The sequence below is a fragment of the Oryctolagus cuniculus genome, chromosome 5 (assembly GCF_051225735.1).
Source record: "Oryctolagus cuniculus isolate XC-2025 breed Fujian yellow rabbit chromosome 5, ASM5122573v1, whole genome shotgun sequence".
Classification (NCBI taxonomy): domain Eukaryota; kingdom Metazoa; phylum Chordata; class Mammalia; order Lagomorpha; family Leporidae; genus Oryctolagus; species Oryctolagus cuniculus.
In genome coordinates this window covers 5228322-5248869 of record NC_142871.1, presented here as the reverse complement: position 1 = coordinate 5248869, position 20548 = coordinate 5228322, and the positions used below count along the sequence as shown (strand labels likewise).

At 38.0% G+C, this 20548-nt stretch overlaps 1 protein-coding gene across 19 annotated transcripts in view; it reads left to right on the top strand.

Annotated features, from left to right (window-relative positions):
• The window catches only part of QKI (QKI, KH domain containing RNA binding), a 167277-nt gene that overhangs the window by 108616 nt on the left and 38113 nt on the right, over positions 1–20548 (top strand). For all 19 annotated transcript variants that reach the window (XR_011388429.2, XR_011388427.2, XR_007923130.3 and 16 more), the window contains one exon: positions 7608–7751. Coding sequence is in view for 16 of the 19 variants with exons in the window: in XM_051855180.3 (XP_051711140.1) it covers positions 7608–7751 (144 nt within the window). In the remaining 3 variants the exon portion in view is untranslated. The remainder of the gene's footprint in view (positions 1–7607; positions 7752–20548) is intronic.

Sequence of the window (20548 nt, the reverse complement as noted above, 5' to 3'; positions counted from 1 at the left end):
GGCCCAAATACTTGGGCCATCCTCCACTGCACTCCCTGGCCATAGCAGAGAGCTGGCCTGGATGAGGGGCAACCGGGACAGAATCCGGCGCCCCGGTCAGGCTAGAACCCGGTGTGCCGGCGCCGCAAGGCGGAGGATTAGCCTAGTGAGCCACGGCGCCGGCCCCTTAATAAGCATTTCTTAAGTGCCTCCAGCCTATATGGTTTTTGCCTTGATGATGATTTTAATAAACTGAACATGTAATTATCCTAGTCTTCATATATTATTAGAAAATACTTGTTTGAAAGTATGATTGTTGTTGGACATAACATTTAAGTTAAAAAAACCATTTTTTGAGGTCAGCTTTTATGCTTAGAGTCAGTGAGGGATTAGATTATGCGACTTTTACTTTATGCTCAGTTTCTCAATGAACATTTCTTAAACTAATAAAAGATTATATGTGCAACTGGAGATAATTATATTCTAAGGTTTCATAGTTGGCTTAAACTGTGTATTCATAAGCCATTGGAATCTTGGTTTCCTTCAGTATGGAACAGCTTTAAATTTCTTCCAAAGATGTTTTGGCATCTGAACTTTCACATGAAGAGCACAGTAGGAACAGAAGTCTTGTTCTCATTTGCCTGACTACAAATGCATAATTAAAAGAAACTGTCAGCGGGAGTTGGGACAATCAATGTGCTCTGATGCTTCGTATTATAGAATTACTTTGTTGTTCAAACAGATACTGTAATTAGAGCACAGTTTTAAACTTTATAGGGCAGTGACTCATCAAGTATTTTTAAGAATCATAAACAGAAGGGATTTCTCATGTTGATTTTTTTTTTTGCTTTTTTTTTTCTTTAAGATTTATTTATTTGAAAGGCAGAGGGACAGAGAGAGAAGGAGAGACAGAGAAAAAGAGATCTTCCATCTGCTGGTTCATTCCCCAAAAGGCCGCAACGGCTAGGGCAGGGCCTCCCTGAGGCCAGCAGCCCAGAACCCCCTCCAGATCTTGCACGTAGATGGCAGGGGCCCAAGTACTTGGGCCATCATCCAGTTCCTTCCAGGTGCATTAGCAGAGATTGAAGCAGAGAAGCCAGGACTCAGATTGGAGCTCCAGCATTGCAGGTGAATGCATAATGTGCTGTGCCAGAATGCCAGCTCCTTACTTCATTTTTTGTCACTGTATACAGCAACTTAAAAAATGAAATGGGTGATATTTTATTGAGAAGTAATGGTTAGAATTTAGTTGTTATGGAGCCGGCGCCGTGGCTCAATAGGCTAATCCTCCACCTTGCGGCGCCAGCACACCGGGTTCTAGTCCCGGTTGGGGCGCCAGATTCTGTCCCGGTTGCCCCTCTTCCAGGCCAGCTCTCTGCTGTGGCCAGGGAGTGCAGTGGAGGATGGCCCAGGTGCTTGGGCCCTGCACCCCATGGGAGACCAGGAAAAGCACCTGTCTCCTGGCTCCTGCCATCGGATCAGCGCGGTGCTCTGGCTGCAGCGGCGGCCATTGGAGGGTGAACCAACGGCAAAGGAAGACCTTTCTCTCTCTGTCTGTCTCTCTCACTTTCCACTCTGCCTGTCAAAAATAAAAAAATAAAAAAAAAGAAAAAAAAAGAATTTAGTTATGGACATTGTGTTAACTAACCCCAACTTAATAATAATGACATTTACCATTGGAAACTTTAAAGACTGGAGGAATTCTGTGTATTAAAATGTTAAATGGTTTATTCTTTTTGTAAATTTGTATCAGTGCAGTTTGTTAGGTAGTTCTCTAATTTAGAGATGAGACATTTATACAGTAGATCTGTTTTACCCAGGTGCTTTTCTCCCAATTGTTGATAGTATTCTTCATGTAACTTATTTAGGAATCCATCTATAGAGAAAGAGAGCTTGGCTTGCAATTAGAAGATAGTCCATATGTGAAAAGTAGAGTCCTAAAGATTGGAGAATTCTACCCTTCACTAATTTATGGTGCTGTTAGCACATTTTGTTTAATCATTCTGCTCTTTTATAGGTGCTATGTTGTGCTAGGAGTTAGTTGTTAAGAATGTGGGATATAAAGTGACTTTGCCTACTTGTGATTTAGACAAGCCATGTCTGCTTCAGCTTCATTGTTATTATGTTGGTTAAAAATAATAGTCTCACATTCAGTGGGGGCAATTAGAGAAGAGGGCATCATGCTTGGCAAGCAGCAAGTATTTAATAAAAGCTTAGTTACCATCATTATAATGGTCATTGTCATCATTTTTCCAGTTTATCATCACCTGAGAGGATAAGAGTGATTTTAAATTTATTTCTGTAGAGTATTCATGTAAAAAATAGAGGTCATAATAAAGTTCCTTGATTGTGTCTGTTTTATGATCACGTGTAAATGGTATTACTAGAGTTGTTTAATGTGCCTTAAAACTTTAATTTTGTTGAATAAATAAGGCTCTGTTCCACTTCCTTAAATCCTTGTTGGTTGTTTCACTTTACCTTAATTGTAAAGAGATTCAAATTGGTGATTTTGAGTTTTGAACATTTTTATATACTATTTATATGTAATTTTTCATTGCTGTCATTTTGCTCTGTTACATTGAGTATTGACTTGAGTTTTGCAGTTTTATAAAGACCTTTGGTCTTATTGTCCCCAATTCTTCTGATACACTGAAATGAGATAGCATTGAGGGGTTGTAAAAAAGAAGCACAGTCTTTGATGTGGCGTGAAAAGCAGATCTCAGGAGTGTTGTTGTAGGGAGAATTGACTAGGAAGGTAGTGACAGAACAGGAATGATTGTCAGATGTGTCTGCAGTTGAGGAGATCAAAAAGAAGCAGGCCCAGAAACTAAGATATATTAGCAAGGGAGAACATAGGGAGGATAGTATAGGCAGAGGCAGAGTCATCCTTAGTATAGCAGTATGACAAGAAGTCTACGGTATACTAATGCATAGTTTGATACAGTCCTGAGCCGCACATTAATATTTTTGGCCAACGATGGATCATATCCATCACAATGGTCCCTTAAAGTAATAGACCTAATTATGTTGTGGCCATTTTAGTTTGTGTAAGTAATTTTGTGATCTCGCAATGATCAAAATGCATGTCTCTCAGAGTGTCTTGTCATTAGGTGAGGCATGACCGACTGCATTTGGTTTTAATGTACTCTTCAATAATAATATTCAGTTATTCAATTCAGTAAATAGTTGTTTAGTGTCACATATGTCTAAATTTTATGTATTTATACTCTGAAGAGTAAAAATGAGGCATGATTCTGGTATTTAGCTAAGGCAAACTTATTAATACCTATAGATAACTGTAAGTTAATATATGATACAGCAAGAGAAATGAAAGAAGAGGAATCCTAGACATAGATGATAGCTTTGCATAAATTATCAAAATCAGTGTTTGCAGGATTTATTATCAGGGAGTAAATATGAACCTGTCAAAGGAAAGTGAGTGAGAAATGTCATGGAAGTTTGTATGGACTGAATGCCCAAGTAAGCTATGACTGCATTTCAGGGATTTTTCTACAAAATCAGTTGGTACTTGAGTTATTAAAATAATCCACACTCAGAAAGCTCATTCTGGATTAATAATACCTGAGATATAGTGTGTTTATGGACAACAAGTTGGAGAAAGGACATAATGAATTCCAGTTTGGAAGTGTTGAGAGTGCTTAGAGACACTGAGGTACAGATGTCAAGTTGGCGGTTAGTCTGAATTGGCACTCTAGAAATGAGCCAGCAGAACTGTGCTAGAAAATGGAAATACAGCTGCGATCTTTTATAGTGCTGAAGATTGTATTATGAAATGAAATTGCTTTGCATAATAGAAAAGAAGCAATAATTAGTAGCATCAAGCTGTCTTTTTCTGTCTCAGTTGTACCCCTTGAAATATTATTTAAAGTGTAACTGTAAAAATAACTAATGCCTTATAAAGCACAATTTCTGATAGTGTATATATTTTATTGCCCTGCCTTTTTGCTTTTCAACATTCTTTGTCCTGAATTACTTATTTAAATGAGAAATTTGAGGAGTAGATTACTTTTCTAAAAGTTTTTATTTAATTTATACAGTTTTCATAGGTACAACATTAGGAATATAGTGGTTTTTCCTCCCATACCCACCTCCCACCCCACAACCTACTCCCTCTCCCATCCCATTCTTCATTAAGATTCATTTTTAATTAACTTTACGTACAGAAGACCAACTCTGTACTAAGTAAAGATTTCAACAATTGCACACACACACACACACACCATTAAAAAGTGCTGTTAGAGAACAAGTTTTGCTGTTAATTCTCATGGTACAACTCATTAAGGACAGAGGTCCTACATAGGGAGTAAGTGCACAGTGACTTGTTGTTAATTTAGCAATCGACATTTTTATTTATGATGTCATTGATCACCCAAGGCTCTTCCCATGAGCTGCCAAGTCTATAGAAGCTTTTTGTGACTGCAAACTCCATCAGTATTTAGACAAGGCCATAAGCAAAGTGGAAGTTCTGTCCTCCCTTCAGAGAAAAGTACATCCTTCTTTGATGGCCCCTTCTTTCCACTGGGGTCTCATTCACAGAGATCCTTCAAGTAGGATATTTTTTGCCACAGTGTCTTGGCTTTCCATGCCTGAAATGCTCTCATGGGCTTTTTAGCCACATTCAAATACCTTAAAGGGGTGATTCTGAGGTCAGAGTGTTACTTAAAATGATTGCCATTCTATGAATCGGCTGAATGGACTGCTTCCCGTGCTGAACATTCCCTCCTTTTTAATTCTGTCTATTTTTACTACCAGGTACTTGATGCTATTTCTGTGGTCTCTTTAACACTTAATCCTATTTATATGTTCACTTTAACACTTAGTGTGATCACTTTTACAATTAAGATGGCATTTTACAACTTTACAAACTTTTTCCTTCCTTGCTTATTCCTCCTCTTATTTTTTACTGAGATTTATTTTGAATTAACTTTATATATATATATATATAATTAACTCTGTCAAGAGTTCAACATATTATATGAAGAAAAGAAAAAAATTAAAAAATAAAATAAAAATAAAGAACTGTTCCTCGATAGTCAAGACAAGGGCTGTTCAAGTCATTGTTTCTCAAAGTGGCAGTTTCACTTCTATAGCTTTCATTTTAGGTGCACTGTTAGTTATCATAGATCAGAGATGACACATAGTATTTGTCCCTTTGGGACAGGCTTATTTCACTAAGTATAAAGTATAAATCTGGATTGGTTCATCTTGTTGCAATTGACTGCATTTTATTTATTTATTTATTTATTTTTACTGCTGTGTAGTATTCCATAGTGTACCTATCCAATAATTTATCCAGTCTTCAGTAGTTGATGGGCATTTCAGTTGATTACACAGGGAAGTAGATTCTTAAATTGTGAGTGTTTTAGGGTTCAGTAAGCATCCCATAATCATATCCATTTATTTATTTACCTAATTTATGAATAAATAATAACTTTGTGGATATGGTTTTGTTTTTTTTTTTAAAGATTTATTTATTTATTTAAAAGTCAGAGTTACACAAACAGAGAAGGAGAGGCGGAAAGAGAGAGAGAGAGAGAGAGAGAGAGAGAGAGAGAGAAAGAAAGAGGTCTTCCATCCTCTTGTTCACTCCCCAATAGGCAGCAACTGCCGGAGCTGCACTAATCCAAAGCCAGGAGCCAGGAGCTTCTTCCAGGTCTCCTACGCAGGTGCAGGGGCCCAAGGACTTGGGCCATCTTCTACTGCTTTCCCAGGCCATAGCAGAGAGCTGGATCAGAAGTGGAACAGCTGGGTCTCAAACTGGTGCCCATATGGGATGCCAGCACTGCAGGCGCCGACTTAACCTGTTATGCCACAGCACTGGCCCCAAACATGCATCTTGTGAGGGCCTTTGCTTAATTTGGAACTGTAAATATTTTAATAGAATTATGAAAAATTGCCCGTTAATTTGTGAATGTCTTGAATCTTTTTTTTTTTTAAACTTTTATTTAATGAATATAAATTTCCAAAGTACGACTTATGGATTACAATGGCTTCCCCCCCATACCGTCCCTCCCACCCACAACCCTCCCCTTTCCCATTCCCTCTCCCCTTCCATTCACATCAAGATTCATTTTCAATTATCTTAATATACAGAAGATCAGCTTAGTATACATTAAGTCTGGATTTCAACAGTTTGCTCCCACACAGAAACATAAAGTGAAAAATAATAGATGATTTTTTTAAATGATGATGAAATCAGAGCAGACCTATTGTCATGTTTAATCCCAGTGAGAGTCAAGTTGGGAATTGATAATTTCTTTTTTTTTTTTTTTTTTTTTTTTTTACAGAGGATATTTACCAGTCTCAGATTGCTTTTGATATCAGTTTCAGAAATGGAGAACACAGGGCGAAATTGTATTGAATAATTACTAAGCACAAAACCTAACCGTGGGACAGGCATTTGGCATAGTGGCTTTTCAGCTACTGCTGACACCCACTTCTCATACTGGAGTGACTAACACCTCTCTCCATTCCAGCGTCCTGCTAATGGTCATGCTGGAAGGCAGTAGGTAATGGCTCAAGTACTTTGGTCTCCCGCCACCCGCGTGGGAGTCCTTGGTAGTGGTCCTGGCTTCTGCCTTTCCTAGCTCTGGCTTCTGGGGACAGTTGGAAGATGCCTGATCTGTTTTTTTTCTTTCTCTTCCCTGCCTTTCAAATAAAAAAAGTTTAAATTTCATTTATTCATCGTGGTGAAAATTCAGTGGGTCCTTTTAGCCTGGAAGCTCAGATCCTTTAGCTGGAGTCCATCTAAGGGTCTCAAATGAGTGGCAGGGACCAACTGCCTGAGCCTTACTACTCCCTCAGGGTTGCACTAACAGGAAGCTGGAGTCAGAAGTAGAACTATGACTGAATCTCAGGCAGTCTGATATAGGATGTGGGCATCTCAAACAGTGTCTTAACCACTGTGCCAAACACCCACCTCAGCCAACTCTGCTTCTGAGAAGCCTCCGTGTAGTTAGATAGATGTTTCAACATCAGAGTGTTCCTTACCAGGTGATTAGAAGATAGCAGGAGAATGAAATGTCGATGTGAAACTAATAGTTATGACTTGATGTAATTAAAGAGTGACCTTACAGTTCAATTTTTAAAAAGTAAGGTCCGTTAGAAATATACATATAGTTAAAATATTCTTAAAATTATTTCCTGTTGTGATATCGAAATATTTCCATAATTTCTCACTACTTGATATGCTATTTAATAGCACTTCTTTTGCAATTGTCTTTCTTATCCTTGACAACATTCTGTTTACGCCTAAGGAAATTGGAAATAATAACCTGCTTCTCAAACTGTTTCTCCTGATAATTTAGTGATACCTTATATAAAGTTTGTTTGTACTTAGAAGCTCTATAAAGGGTGGGATTTCATATGCAACTATTGTATCCTTAGCATCTGGCTCCATTCCTATACAGAGTAGGTGTTCAACAAGTGTTCATTATAGGATCTGTCATTTAACCTAGTAGTCTTATTCCCAAGCTGTGTGTGTGTGTGTGTGTGGTGGGGGGAGGGAAATAATTCATAAGGTTTGTAATGTTACCATGGCAACATAATGCAGTTATAGTTTCTTTAAAGAGAAAAATTTATAACACTGTATTTTGTAATTTTTTTAGGAGGAGCAAAATAGAGGCAAACCCAATTGGGAGCATCTAAATGAAGACTTACATGTTCTAATCACTGTGGAAGATGCTCAGAACAGAGCAGAAATCAAGCTGAAGAGAGCAGTCGAGGAAGTGAAGAAATTATTGGTACCTGCAGTAAGTAGTTATTTCCAAATCTTAAATTTCGGTCTCACTTCTCAGGGTTTTTTAAATTAATGGCTGTTTAGTCTAATGGAGAATAGGTTATCATTTTTTAAAAATTTATTTGACAGGTAGAGTTATAGACAGAGAGAGAGACAAAGAGAAAGATCTTCCTTCCGTTGGTTCACCCCCTAAATGGCCGCTACGGCCAGCACTGTGCCAATCTGAAGCCAGGAGCCAGGTGCTTCTTCCTGGTCTCCCATGCGGGTGCAGGGGCCCAAGTACTTGGGCCATCCTCCACTGCCCTCCCAGGCCACAGCAGAGAGCTGGCCTGGAAGAGGAGCAGTCGGGACTAGCACTTGGTGCCCATATGGAATGCCCGTGCTGCAGGCGGAGGATTAACCTAGTGAGCCACGGCGCCGGCCCTGAATAGGTTATCATTTAACCACAAAATATAAAAATAATTTATAGCTCATTTAGTGCTAGTCTAATGGGCAAACCATAGACATTGCTGACATTCTTAACTGGGAAAGCCTTTTCATGTGTGTATATATATATATATATACACACACACACACACACACACACACACATATATATATGTATTTAAGATTTATTTATTTATTTGAAAGGCAGAGTTACACAGAGAGAGGAGAGAGAGAGAGGTCTTCCATCTGCTGGTTCACTCCCCAGTTGGCCGCAATGGCCAGAGCTGCGCCAATCTGAAGTCAGGAGCCAGGAGCTTCTTCCGGGTCTCCCACCTGGGTGCAGGGGCCCAAGGACTTGGGCCATCTTCTACTGCTTTCCCAGACCACAGCAGAGAGCTGGATTGGAATTGGAGTAGCCAGGTCTCGACCCGGCGCCCATGTGGGATGCTGGTGCTTCAGGCCAGGGTGTTAACCCACTGTGCCACAGCGCTGGCCCCCATTTTCCCATAAATTTTTGTAAAGAAGTTATGCAGGAAGTAGCAGACACAATATGACTTCTCAAAAATGCTGTCTTTTGAATCACTATATTTACGAGGAGAATGTAGGCACAGCATCAGCAAGGTAATGAAAGCTGTTCTTTTTCAAAAGCTGTTTCTTATTGTGAACAAGTAGTAAGTTTGTAGATGTCTCTACCACTAACTTTTATGCAAGGTAGGTGGGATGTGTTAGTAGGAGCATGTAATTTGAATTGTCTATGAGTGACAGGTACTCGGGGTAGCATCTCATTATCTCTTATAGAAAGATTAGTGAACATTAATTGAAACTTTCCCTTAATGTAATAAAAAGTCATCTTAATAAACTTAAACGATAGCTTTTACTAATGTAAAGCATGATTCAGAGCAGCTTTTTAACTTTACTATTATTTCTATGATCATAAAACTATTGCATTTCATATTTAGAGGTCGTAAATAGGATATTGAATGCTTTTTGAGGGTGACATCTCATAAGAAATTACTCAGACACAATTTTGTGTTCTCTTCTTTCCCTCCATTCCATTTTCTTTACTCTTCTCCCTTTGGGTGTGCTTCTCATTAATAGGTAACCCTTTAGTAATTTTTAAAATGGCGATTACAACTATTACTAGACTATTATCTTTTTCAACAGGAAGTGAAAATTACTGGTTTTCTGAGTCACTATTAAATTTTGTTTTACAATAGTAAGAATACATGGAAGGATAGACCCTAATTGCCATTGAAAAACTAATAACACTGTTAGTACTTTGCCCACCAAAAATGTATTAACATTGACATAAATGAATATGGCATCTGCTGTTTTTATTTTCCAGATAGTCTAATCTTTATTACCCTGCTAGTGTCTTCTAAAAGTAAACTCACCAATTATATACACTTTCCATTAACTTTACAAAATTAATTCCTTGGAAGGAAAAATTTCATTTAAGTTCTGTTGACCTTATAAGGAATACAAATAAGTAGGTTGAGCATAAATTAGAATTTCTGTTTGCCCACTATTATACCATGTAATTGTATAACTTTTCTTTAATAAATGTGTTGTATTCAGTAAGCTATATAAAAAAATTTTTGTAAGCATATTGGGCTATTAGTTCCACCTGGATGTGTAAGTAGGAGAAATTTCCAACTTATTTGTATCTGTTTATGTGTTTATAAAGTGAGAGTCATAGCAATCAATCTCCAAAGAACTTTTTGTTTTACATTTATTTATTTTAAAGATTTATTTATTCGAAAGTCAGAGTTACGGAGAGAGAGAGAGAGAGAGAGATATCTTCCACCCAATGGTTCACTTTCCAATTGGCCGCACTGGCCGGAGCTGTGCCGATCTGAAGCTAGGAATCAGGAGCTGCTTCTGAGCCTCTTACACGGGTGCAGGAGCCCAAAGACTTGGACCATCTTCTGCTGCTTTCCCAGGCCTTAGCAGAGAGCTGGGTCAGAAGTGGAGCAGCTGGGTCTCAAACCAGCTCCCATATGGGATGCTGGCGCTACAGGCCAGGGTGTTAACCAGCTGCGTCACAGGGCTGGCCCCAGAACTTTTTGTTTTAAAAGTGGTTTGTCTTTGAATATGAAAAGGTGGTAGGGTAGTTCATAAAAAGAATGACAGAAACTTTAAAAAGCTTAATTTATGTCCTGAAGGAGAAAATTTCACTTTTGATGATAAACCTATTTATCTTCTATAGAAGAATTTAGTATTGTTATTGAACAGATTGTAACAATTTTAAATTGTGCTTTTTGAAATTACTTACAGTGAGGTAATAAAACTTTCTTAGAATTATAAATCATAGGATAAAAAGTACAGACTTTTTGGTTTGGCTTCTATCCAGTGATTTAACACTTGCAGTAATTTCTTATTTATTTTATTGAATATGTTTATTATGACATGAATACTGTATTAGAGAATTTGTTTTAATTAAGGTGAACATTATTAAATATTTGGTGATACCAGGGTTAAGCAGAAATTTAAACAAAACAAAACCTCTCCATAATTGATAATTACTGTCTTTGTAAAAGTTAACCCCATTGTCGTCTTAGGAGAAACATGTTTGCTTTAGACTTATGTATAAATTTATATTTATACCAAGAAATAAAATGATATATATACAAAGTATAAAAATGAAAACAAGGTAATATATTCAGACATTCACCATTCTCTGTTCTAGCTGTTTAAAACTATCCAGTAAGTTGTTAACTATAGTCATCTTAGAGTGTTACAGAGCACTAGAGCTTATGCTTCCAAACTGACTTTAATTTTGTAACCAATAACCAACTTGTCTAAACCATCTCCTTCCCAGCCTCTGGGAATCTCTATATTATTCTACATCTATAAAATAAACTTTTTAAGCTTCTGCTTACAAGTGAGACTTATGTTCTTATTATAAAACTTTGAGTTTACCTTAAATAGATGCTCTTTGTAAAATCTAATTGGCAAAAAAACTTTCCAAAAGTTGATCATTTTGACGTCTGCTACCCAGTGATGATTACAAGGGTTAACCTGCTAAATTCCGAGTTTTCAATTCTGGGAATATTTCAGTGCCATAGTGATTATTTCACAGTTACTATACATAGTATATTTATTGAACAGAGTCTTTATTGGTATACTATATATAGGACAGTGGTAAATGATTGATTAACATTATCTATTTTTACCAAGTATATATAGTTTAGGTAATTTTTTAGACCATTAAAGTTTTCCTCTGTTATTAATAGATATACCTTTTTTTTCTGGTTCTGTGTCTTTACGTTGCACAATATATGGATGTGCTGTTATTAACCATTCCTTGTTGGGCATTTATTTTTCACTTTTTACACATATTAATGTTGCAGATAACTTTTTAAGAAGATGCTGGAGTACCTTTTCTGAATATTTTGAGACAGATTTCCAGAAATAAAATTGTATGACTAATATGTGAGCATGTTTTAAACATGAATTTGGTCATGTGCCACCATCATATTAAGAGTGCTAATTTTAGTTTATTTGTGTTTCTAAGTCCTAAAATTTAAGTATCTGATTTTCTATTTTGATGAATTTTAAACTGAAATCTCATTGTTAAAATGAGGACTTAGAGAATTTGAAAGCTTCAGAATTGCTCTTTTTTTTTTTTTCAAGATTTATTTGTTTATTTGATAGGCAGAGTTACAGAAAGAAAGAGAGAGATCTTCCATCTTCCATCTGCCACAAATTGCCACAATGGCTGGAGTTGAGCCATCTTCCGCTGCTTTCCCAGGCACATTAGCAGGGAACTGGATTGGAAGTGGAGCAGCTGGGATACAAACCGGTGCTCACAGGGGATGCTGGCACTACTGATGGCAGCTTTACCCACTATGCCTCAGCGCCGGCCCCAGAATTGTCCTGAATAGCTCATATTTGCTTTGCCTCTGAATTACCTATTTCATCCCATCTAGCTAATTTTCTGTTTGTTTGTTTTAAGATTTATTTATTTGTTTGAAAGGCAGAGAGAGAAAGAGAAATTTTCCATATGCTGCTTTACTCCCCAAATGGCTGGAGCTGAGCAGATTTGAAGCCAGGAGCTAGAAGCTGGGAGACTCTTCCTGGTCTCTTATAGGTGCAAGTGCTCAAGTACTTGGGTCATCTTCTACTGCTTCCCCAGGCTCATTTTCAGAGAGCTGGATTGAAAGTAGAACAGCCAGGACTCAAACCGGTGCTCAGACGGGATGCCGGTGCTGCATGTAGCATCGTAACTCCCTACACCATGGCTCTGGCCCCTATTTTTTGTGTGAATATCAGCATTTTTATTGCCAGAGTTGTATGCACTCTGTGTATCATAGATGTGTATGCCTAATAGTTTGAGTTAATGGTTGGCTTTAAATTTTTTCTATTTTCAGTCTTACATTTTAAACCTGTAGTTGATTCTGTTAAGGTTTTCTTTATGATTTTCAATTGCTTTTATGATCTTACCATTTGAAAACAAGTAAAACATTTCCTTTGCATTTTCTTTTAGGTTTTTATTTATTTCATGCTTTTCTTTCTCATAATATTGTTGTACTACTACTTATAAATTCTGTTGTGTTTATGAAACCACTGTGTCAAGCAGCCAAATTCTTACCATCTATTCTCTCAGGATCGAGAAGATTACTACCTCTGTCTCCTTCCTTTCCTACCTTGCTTGCTTGCCTTGGTGAGATTTGTGACTTCTTATTTTCATGAATAAAAACTCCATTTCTTACCCTTTTGTTAATTCAACTCTTTTTTCCTAAAAAACTTGAAACATTTTTGAATCAAAGAGTATATATAGAGAACATGAAGAGGGAGAGTACTAAGATCATACTGTGTTGTAAAACACATTTTATTATTTTTTAAAAAGATTTATTGGGGTCATTTGAAAGCCAGATTTAGAGAGGAACAGGGAGAGAGAGATAGCTTCCGTCCTCTGGTTCACTCTCTAGATGGCCACAGTGGCTGTAGCTGGACCTTTCATCACGTTCTCTCATGTGGGTGCAGGGGCCCAAGGACTTGGACCATCCTCTAATGTTTTCCCAGGCAAATCATAGGCAGCTGAACCAGAAGTCGAGCAGCCGATACTGTAACTGGTGCCCAAATAGGATGCAGTGCTGCAGTTGGCGGCTTTATCTGCTACACCACAGTGCTGGCCCCCACAAAGAACATTTTAAATCCTTGCAAGAAAGGTGCAGAAGTTCTGTTAGTGTTGGGGTACGTTTTGCTTTAGAGATTATCTGCAGAAGTGGAGGGAAATAATCTAGGTTTCAAAAGATGGGGGATGCAATGTTTAAATTTAGAGTGTGTTTAGAGAGCCATAATTAGCTTTCAGGATTATAGGATACATGAAGGGTTGTATTGGGAAAAATACTTGGAAAGGCATACTGTAGCCAAATTACTTAGTGCTTTTCTGATTATTCCAAAAATTTTGAACTCATTTTCTGTGGCAGTTTAATGTTTTTGAACAGGATACAAAATGGAGAAAGTTGTGGATGTAGAATTTTACTTGTGATGAGTTAAGGTATAAGTGAGAGAATAAGTTACAAGGTAAGAGAGAATGGCAGTGGTGAAGGGAGAAAATGGGGAGAAAGGGGAGAGAGATGGTAGTTTGTAGCTGCTTAGATGTCAGCCTCCAGTAGGAAAGAATTTGGGGTGATTCTGATGAGTCTTCCTCAGTAACTGAATAATGAGGTGTTTGTAACTGCAACAGAGAACTTTGAAAACCACACATTTATGGGGACAGATCAAGAATGTGATTTCCAGTTTTAGGAAGCTTTTGAAAACTAGCTTCTGTGCCCAGGTTGCTGATCTTAATTATTTACAATGTTTTTATTAATTGGAATGCATGTATGAATCTGTAAGGACCCAACATTCCTGTCGTCTTTGGTGAGAGGAGTTATGGTCCAGATAAACACCTTTCACCTAGCGATCTCCCCTAAGAGGTACTTTCCAATCAAGGGTGCGTGTTGAAAAGGCTGTGAACCATTTACTGGCCCTGTATTTCAGTCTCTCCTGCGTATGATAGAGATTTCTCTTCTTCATTCATACACTTCTTCCCTTCTCCTAAGCATGCAGAAATACTGTTCTTGCCCATTTCCCTGCAGTTCCAATGATTGCTGTTAGTTCCTGACCAAAGCATTTATTTAGTAGGCAATGAAGGAGCATCCCGTGTTTTCTCATCCTGTCCTTATGCCTAAAGATGTCGTGTTCTACTGGTACAGCAACAAAATCGTGGCAAGTGAGCCAGCCTAGACCTTTGGGTGATGTACAGCAGAGCCTTCTGTGCTGCAGCACAGGGGACAGATAGATTGGACATGAAATAAATATTTGATGGATTAAGCCATTGTGATTTGGGGATTGTTTTTTTCTACAATATAATGTGTGGTAGAATTTTTTTTTTGGGAGTAAAGGTTTATTGTTGGATGGGGGAACCCCACTGACCAGGGGTGAGGGCAAGAGAGTGAGAGACAGCATGTGTGCAGGAAGCAGGTCCCATTATACCTTTACAGGGAGCAGGGAAATAGGAGCAGCAAATCCCGTTAAGGTGGGAATGGAGCTGACACCTGTGGTTGGGCCATTTGGTCACCTAGCTTCTAGCAATGGTGACGGGGCCTAGAGCCAAGGATGGTGTGTGAGGCATAGATCATGCTACAGATAAGCCTGTGCCATTTTGCTAACATTCCCCCCTTTTGTTTTTTATAAAGCAAGTGTTGTATGACATCACATCAGCCAGGATGTTGTGGAGGGATGATGATCTGTCTTTAGAGCTACTTCCTGCTGACATGAGGGCGACCAGTTACTTGCCACTGGTGTGGGGTGATGTCTCAAACTGCAGTCTCCTGGGTGGGGAGCCAAGTATATCCCTCTAGCAGCATTTGGTTGACTGCCTGGTTGGTGAGGGCTTTGGTTCATTCCGTTATCACCTTCTGGAAACACTTAAACAGACAAGATAATAAAGGCCAGAGTGAGAATAGCAGCTAATAGTCCTAAGAGTGGCATTAACCAAGTAATGAGAGGATTTCATAGAGGAGAGGAAGTTGGGGTGGGGGGGTCAGTGTCGCTGGACCCTAGTGAAGACGGACGGGTGTGGTTTTACCTGGCCTGATTGGTTAACATAACAACAACACTGTTAAGGCCCTCTATCTCACAGTACCAAGCCTGTTGGTGAGGTGATAAGATGTTGGAGACCTCAGATGGCATCAGCTGAGGTCTCAGTGGACCTGGTAACCTCTTAACTGTTGCAGTTGTTTTGGAGTGGTTGGTCGAGATATCATTGTGGCCCAAAGCTGTTCCTAGATCACTGCAGAGGAAAGAGGCTTTGAAGCTGGTATGTGGTAGAATTTTTAAACTTTGAAAATTTACAGCTGTGAGCCAGATGAGGGCCTGGCACAGTGATTTAGCCATGCTAAATCATTTCAGTCAAAGAATAGGGAGATTTATATTGTGAGTATTCATTACCTTAGGACCACGTCTGGCACATAGTAAGCTTTCTAGTAATGATTATTAAGTGAGTAAAAGTGTTAAAGTTGGTCTCAGAATTCAAGATTATTTTAGTAATACAACTACATTTGATTGAAATTGCGTTAAGAAGATAATGTTTGCATACTTACTACAAAAAAGGTAGCCTGGCTTCTGCAGTATTTCCTACCTATTATGTATAATGTATTACCAAATTTCAGTGTATTATGACAACAAGAAATTTAAAGCATTGGCTTTTCTGATTCATTAGAGCTTCCTAGACTCAAATGATTAGGCCGTTTTCACCTGGCTTCTTATATAATATCAACTGTAGTACAGTACAACCTATGGCGGAATATTCAAGCTTCAGGTTAAGCACTGACAGCTTCAAAGGAATTTCTATTATTGATTTTGGTAGCCCAAATAGATCAGCTTATCAGCTTTAAACTTTTTTTTTTTAACAAAAAGATTTACTTAATTAAAAGACAGTGTTACAGAGAATGAAAGAGGAAGAGAGACTTTGTGGGGTGGGAAGAAAGGAGAAAGACATTGTGGGGTGGGAAGGAAGAGGGAGGGAGAGAGATCCTCCATCTACTGGTTCACTCCCCAAATGGTTGCAAACAGCTAGGCTTGCTCAGACAGAAGCCAGGAGCCCAAAAATCTGTTGGGTCTTCCATGTGAGTGGCAGGGGCCCAAATATTTGGGCCATACTCCACTGCCTTCCCAGGCACATCAGCAGGGAACTGGTTCAGAAGCAGAGCAACTGTGACTCGAACTGGTGCTCCAGGAAGGAATGCTGTGTCACAAATAGCAGCTTAACCCACTGCACCATACTGCCAGCCTTAGATTTAAATTTAATGAGTCCTACTGTATCATGATAAGGTGGCTTAGGGATAGAATGATCAAGCAAGAGTCAAAAACCATCTTGGATGGTAATTATAATGGCTGCCCAATTCCATGAAGCACATGACTATTTCTAAAACAATCTAAGGCACCAAAAAGCACAATACCTTATTTTACATTAAGTAAATAGCTATTTAAGCATTTTTTTAGTGGCTCTAAGCTACAATGTCATGATCATTTTCCTACTTCCTTTCCTTTCCTAATTACTTTCATTGGTTCACTCCTCATCTGCCTGAAGCAGCTGAGGCTGGGCCAGGTCAAAACTAAGTGTCAAGAACTCAATCTGAGTATCCCACATAACATAGGTGGCAAGAATCTAATAACCATTTGAGCCATCACCTGCTGCCTCCCATTGATGTGCATTAGCAGAAAGCTGGAATCAGGACAAACCCAGGTGGTATTCCAATATGGGATGTGGCTATCCCAATTGACTTCTTAACCATTGCACCAAATGTCTGCCCCTATAATATCCTAAATTATTTTTTAAAAAAAATTTTGCTAGAAATAGTTGTAGAATTAGTCCTACTCTCTTAATGTGTATATTCAGTAACATGATATAGTTTTATTTAATACCTTCTTATAAGAATGCCACCACAGTCTGACTTTTTTTAGTTCCATCTTGGCCACTAAATTTGTGCTTCCTTGTTTCCCACTAAGTTTGTTGTTCAAAAAGTGTCCTTACTCTTCTAGTGGTTATAGCATGCATAACACTATGTTGCTGTTTTCTCCACTCTTTTCTTTTTGTTTAATAACTTCATCCCCTGTCTTGCTTACGATTGTTATTTGTGGTACCTAGCGTGGTGTCAGCACAATAGCAATAACATAGTAAATATTTAAATAATGAATAAGTGATTCAGTTTGTAATAGGATAAAATCAGTACTTGTTATATTTCTACTGTTCAGATAAGTAACTGAAGATTCCTGAAGTATCAATTGATTGGGTTGCTGTTTGTTGGAATACAGAATGCATAGTGTTTGAGAGCCAACCTCTGGATTTGAGTACTATTTTTGTGACTTTTTACTATCTCAATTTCCTCTTCTCTGTGACTGGAACATCATTATGCTTCTCATGCTCATTGTGAGAATTAAATGGGGATGGTGCACTGAGAATACTTAGCATAGTTTGCTGCTTCTGTTTTGACGTTATCTAAGACTTATAGTCTTATAAATACATGTATTGTTCTTCCCACATGATGATTTTACAAAGGAATATGTTAATTCAGGATTGAAGAAAATTTAAGGGCACAGTAGTTTCTTGCCAACTCATTGTTACTATTTTTAGATAAATTAGTAGGAACTCTGTAAACAAACTTTTGTATAAGGCTCAATAGTTTATCATTACTTAAATTTTTCAAGAAATATTTTTGGGGTAAAAATATTGAACAATCTTGATCTGATAATTATTCACATAGATGAATTTGGCTGGTTCTGTTGTTTTTCTTGTTATTCATGTAAAAGTTTTAATGGAAATGATAAAAAACCAGCAATTCCTCTAAGATGTGTTTTTATTGATGACCATGTATTGAATTGAGAATTACAGAAATGAATCACTTCATTAATTCCATGGAATTTGTCAGAAGCATATTAGAATTACAGCAGGAAAGAAACATTTCTTTTGTTTTGCTTTATCTTAGATTCTCATTCCACTGAACTGCCGGTAAGATTTTTCTTATTTATTCATATATTATGTGAAATCTTTTTGAAACCTTCTGTGGTGTTCATGTCTCAGAATTTAGATTTAGGGAAGATGGTGGCATAGGAAGCACCGGGAATTCCCCAACTTACACTAACCTGTTGGACTGGCAGGGTCTGTCTGGTATCATTGTTTGGAACTCTGCAGTCCATTGGAGGCTTGCATTGTAAACTACAGGTAATTTTTGTCTATCTCGGTTCTTAGCACAGTAGCATCTATCCACACTACTAGGCCCATGTACCTGAGGCAGCAGGTAAGAACCTTTCATGAGCTAGGGTGGCAGAAAGTACCCATCCTTCAGAATTGAGAGAGAAGTTATGGTATTTTCTGACAAACAGAAGTTGAGGAAAGAAGAACTAAATAAATGAAGAGATATTCTTTGTTCATGGATGAGTAGACTATTTATCAAGGTATACGTCCTTCTCAACTTGATCTGTAGATTAAATGGAATCCCAAGCAGAATCTCAGGTTGTTTTATAAATATTGAAAAAATGATCCTAAAGTTTATAAGGATAGGCAAAAAAAAACCCACAAAAATCCAGAATAGCTAACTCAAAATTGAAGAGGAAGTCTGAACTTCAGGACACTACTCAATTGCAGCAATCGGGACAGTATTATATTAGCTAAATAGTAAAAAGTTAAATGGAACAGAGTAGAAGACTCTTAGATAAACCCACATTAGCACAGTTAATTGATTTTTACAAAGGAGCAAAAATCATATAGTAGAGAAAAGGTGATCTGAATAAAAACAACACATGGTGCTAGAACAACTGGACATCCATGTGACCTCCACCATCCCCAAAATAAAAAAAAAAATGAATTGGTGCCTGTGTAATGGCACAGCAGCTTAAGCTGCTGCCTGTGATGCTGTCGACCCATATGAGTGCTGGTTCAATCACAGCTGTTCTACTTCTGATCCAGTTCCCTACTAATGCACCTGGGAAAGTAGCAGGAGATGGCCTGAATACCTGGGCCATGCACCTACATGGGAGACCCAGGTAGAGTTTGTGGCGTTGACCTGGCCTGCTCTGGCCTTTGAAGCTGTTTGAGGGAATTGACCAGTGAGAAAAAGATCTCTCTGCCTCTCCCTCTCTATCTTTGTGGCTCTGCCTTTTCAAATAAATAAATAAATCTTAAAAAAAAAAAAAAAAAAAAAAAAAAACTTTGACCCTGACACCTTACACCACCTATCAGAAAAATTATTTCAGGACAGTCGATAGATGAAATTGTAGAATACAAAACTAAACTTTCAGAAAAAATACAGGAAAAGAACATAGGAGGGAAATCTATGTCACCTTGAGTGTGTAAATGAATTTTTATAAACAACATCAAAGAGTATGATCCATGAAAGAAGTAATTGATGAGCTGAATTTATTATAAAGAATAACTTCTGTCTTGCCATCTTTCTTCTAGGTATACTACTATTTATTTTTGTAACTTGATTTTCTGGTCTGCAACCCTGCTGATATCTTTCCTTTATTGTAAAATGTTTTATTTTGATTATATTGACTGATCAATTTAGAAATCTCATGCTGTTTGCAAAAATGGGAGTTTTTTCTCTTTGCTTTCAATCTTTCTGATTTTTACTGTATTCTATTATTGTATTGGTGCCATCCTTAGTTTTACATTTTTTGTTTTGGTTTTTTTGACAGGCAGAGTTAGACAGTGAGAGACAGAGAGAAAGGTCTTCCTTTCATTGGTTCACCCCCTAAATGGGTGCTACAGCCGGTGCACTGCGTCAATCCAAAGCCAGGAGCTTCCTCCTGGTCTCCTATGTGGGTGCAGGGCCCAAGCACTTGGGCTATGCTCCACTGCCTTCCTGGGCCACAGCAGAGAGCTGGACTGGAAGAAGAGCAACCGGGACTAGAACCCGGAGCCCCTATGGCATGCCGTCGCCACAGGCAGAGGATTAACCAAGTGAGCCACGGCACCAGTCCTGAAACATTCCTTTTACTTTCTGTTTTTTGGGAGCTTATTGTAAATTGTTCAATTTTATAAGGCTATTTTGATACTTCTGTTGATAATCATGAGGTTTTTTTTTTTTATTCTATTCCTGTGGTGAATTGCATTGATAGATTTTCTGATACAGAATTTTGCTGCCTTACTAACTTAAACCTTTTGATGGTGATGTCCTTCTTAAATACATTAGCAGTTACTGCAGGTATATCTATGATTTTCTTTTCTTATACTTTTTATCTTGTTTTAGAAATAGATTTCAGTATTCTCAAAAAAAATTCCTTTGAGATTAGTGATACTCAGGATTGTGTTGTTCTGTTGGTCGTTTCTGTACCGGATGCCTACCATGTGGATTAACAGTAACGACAGGGCTTTGGCATTCGAAATTG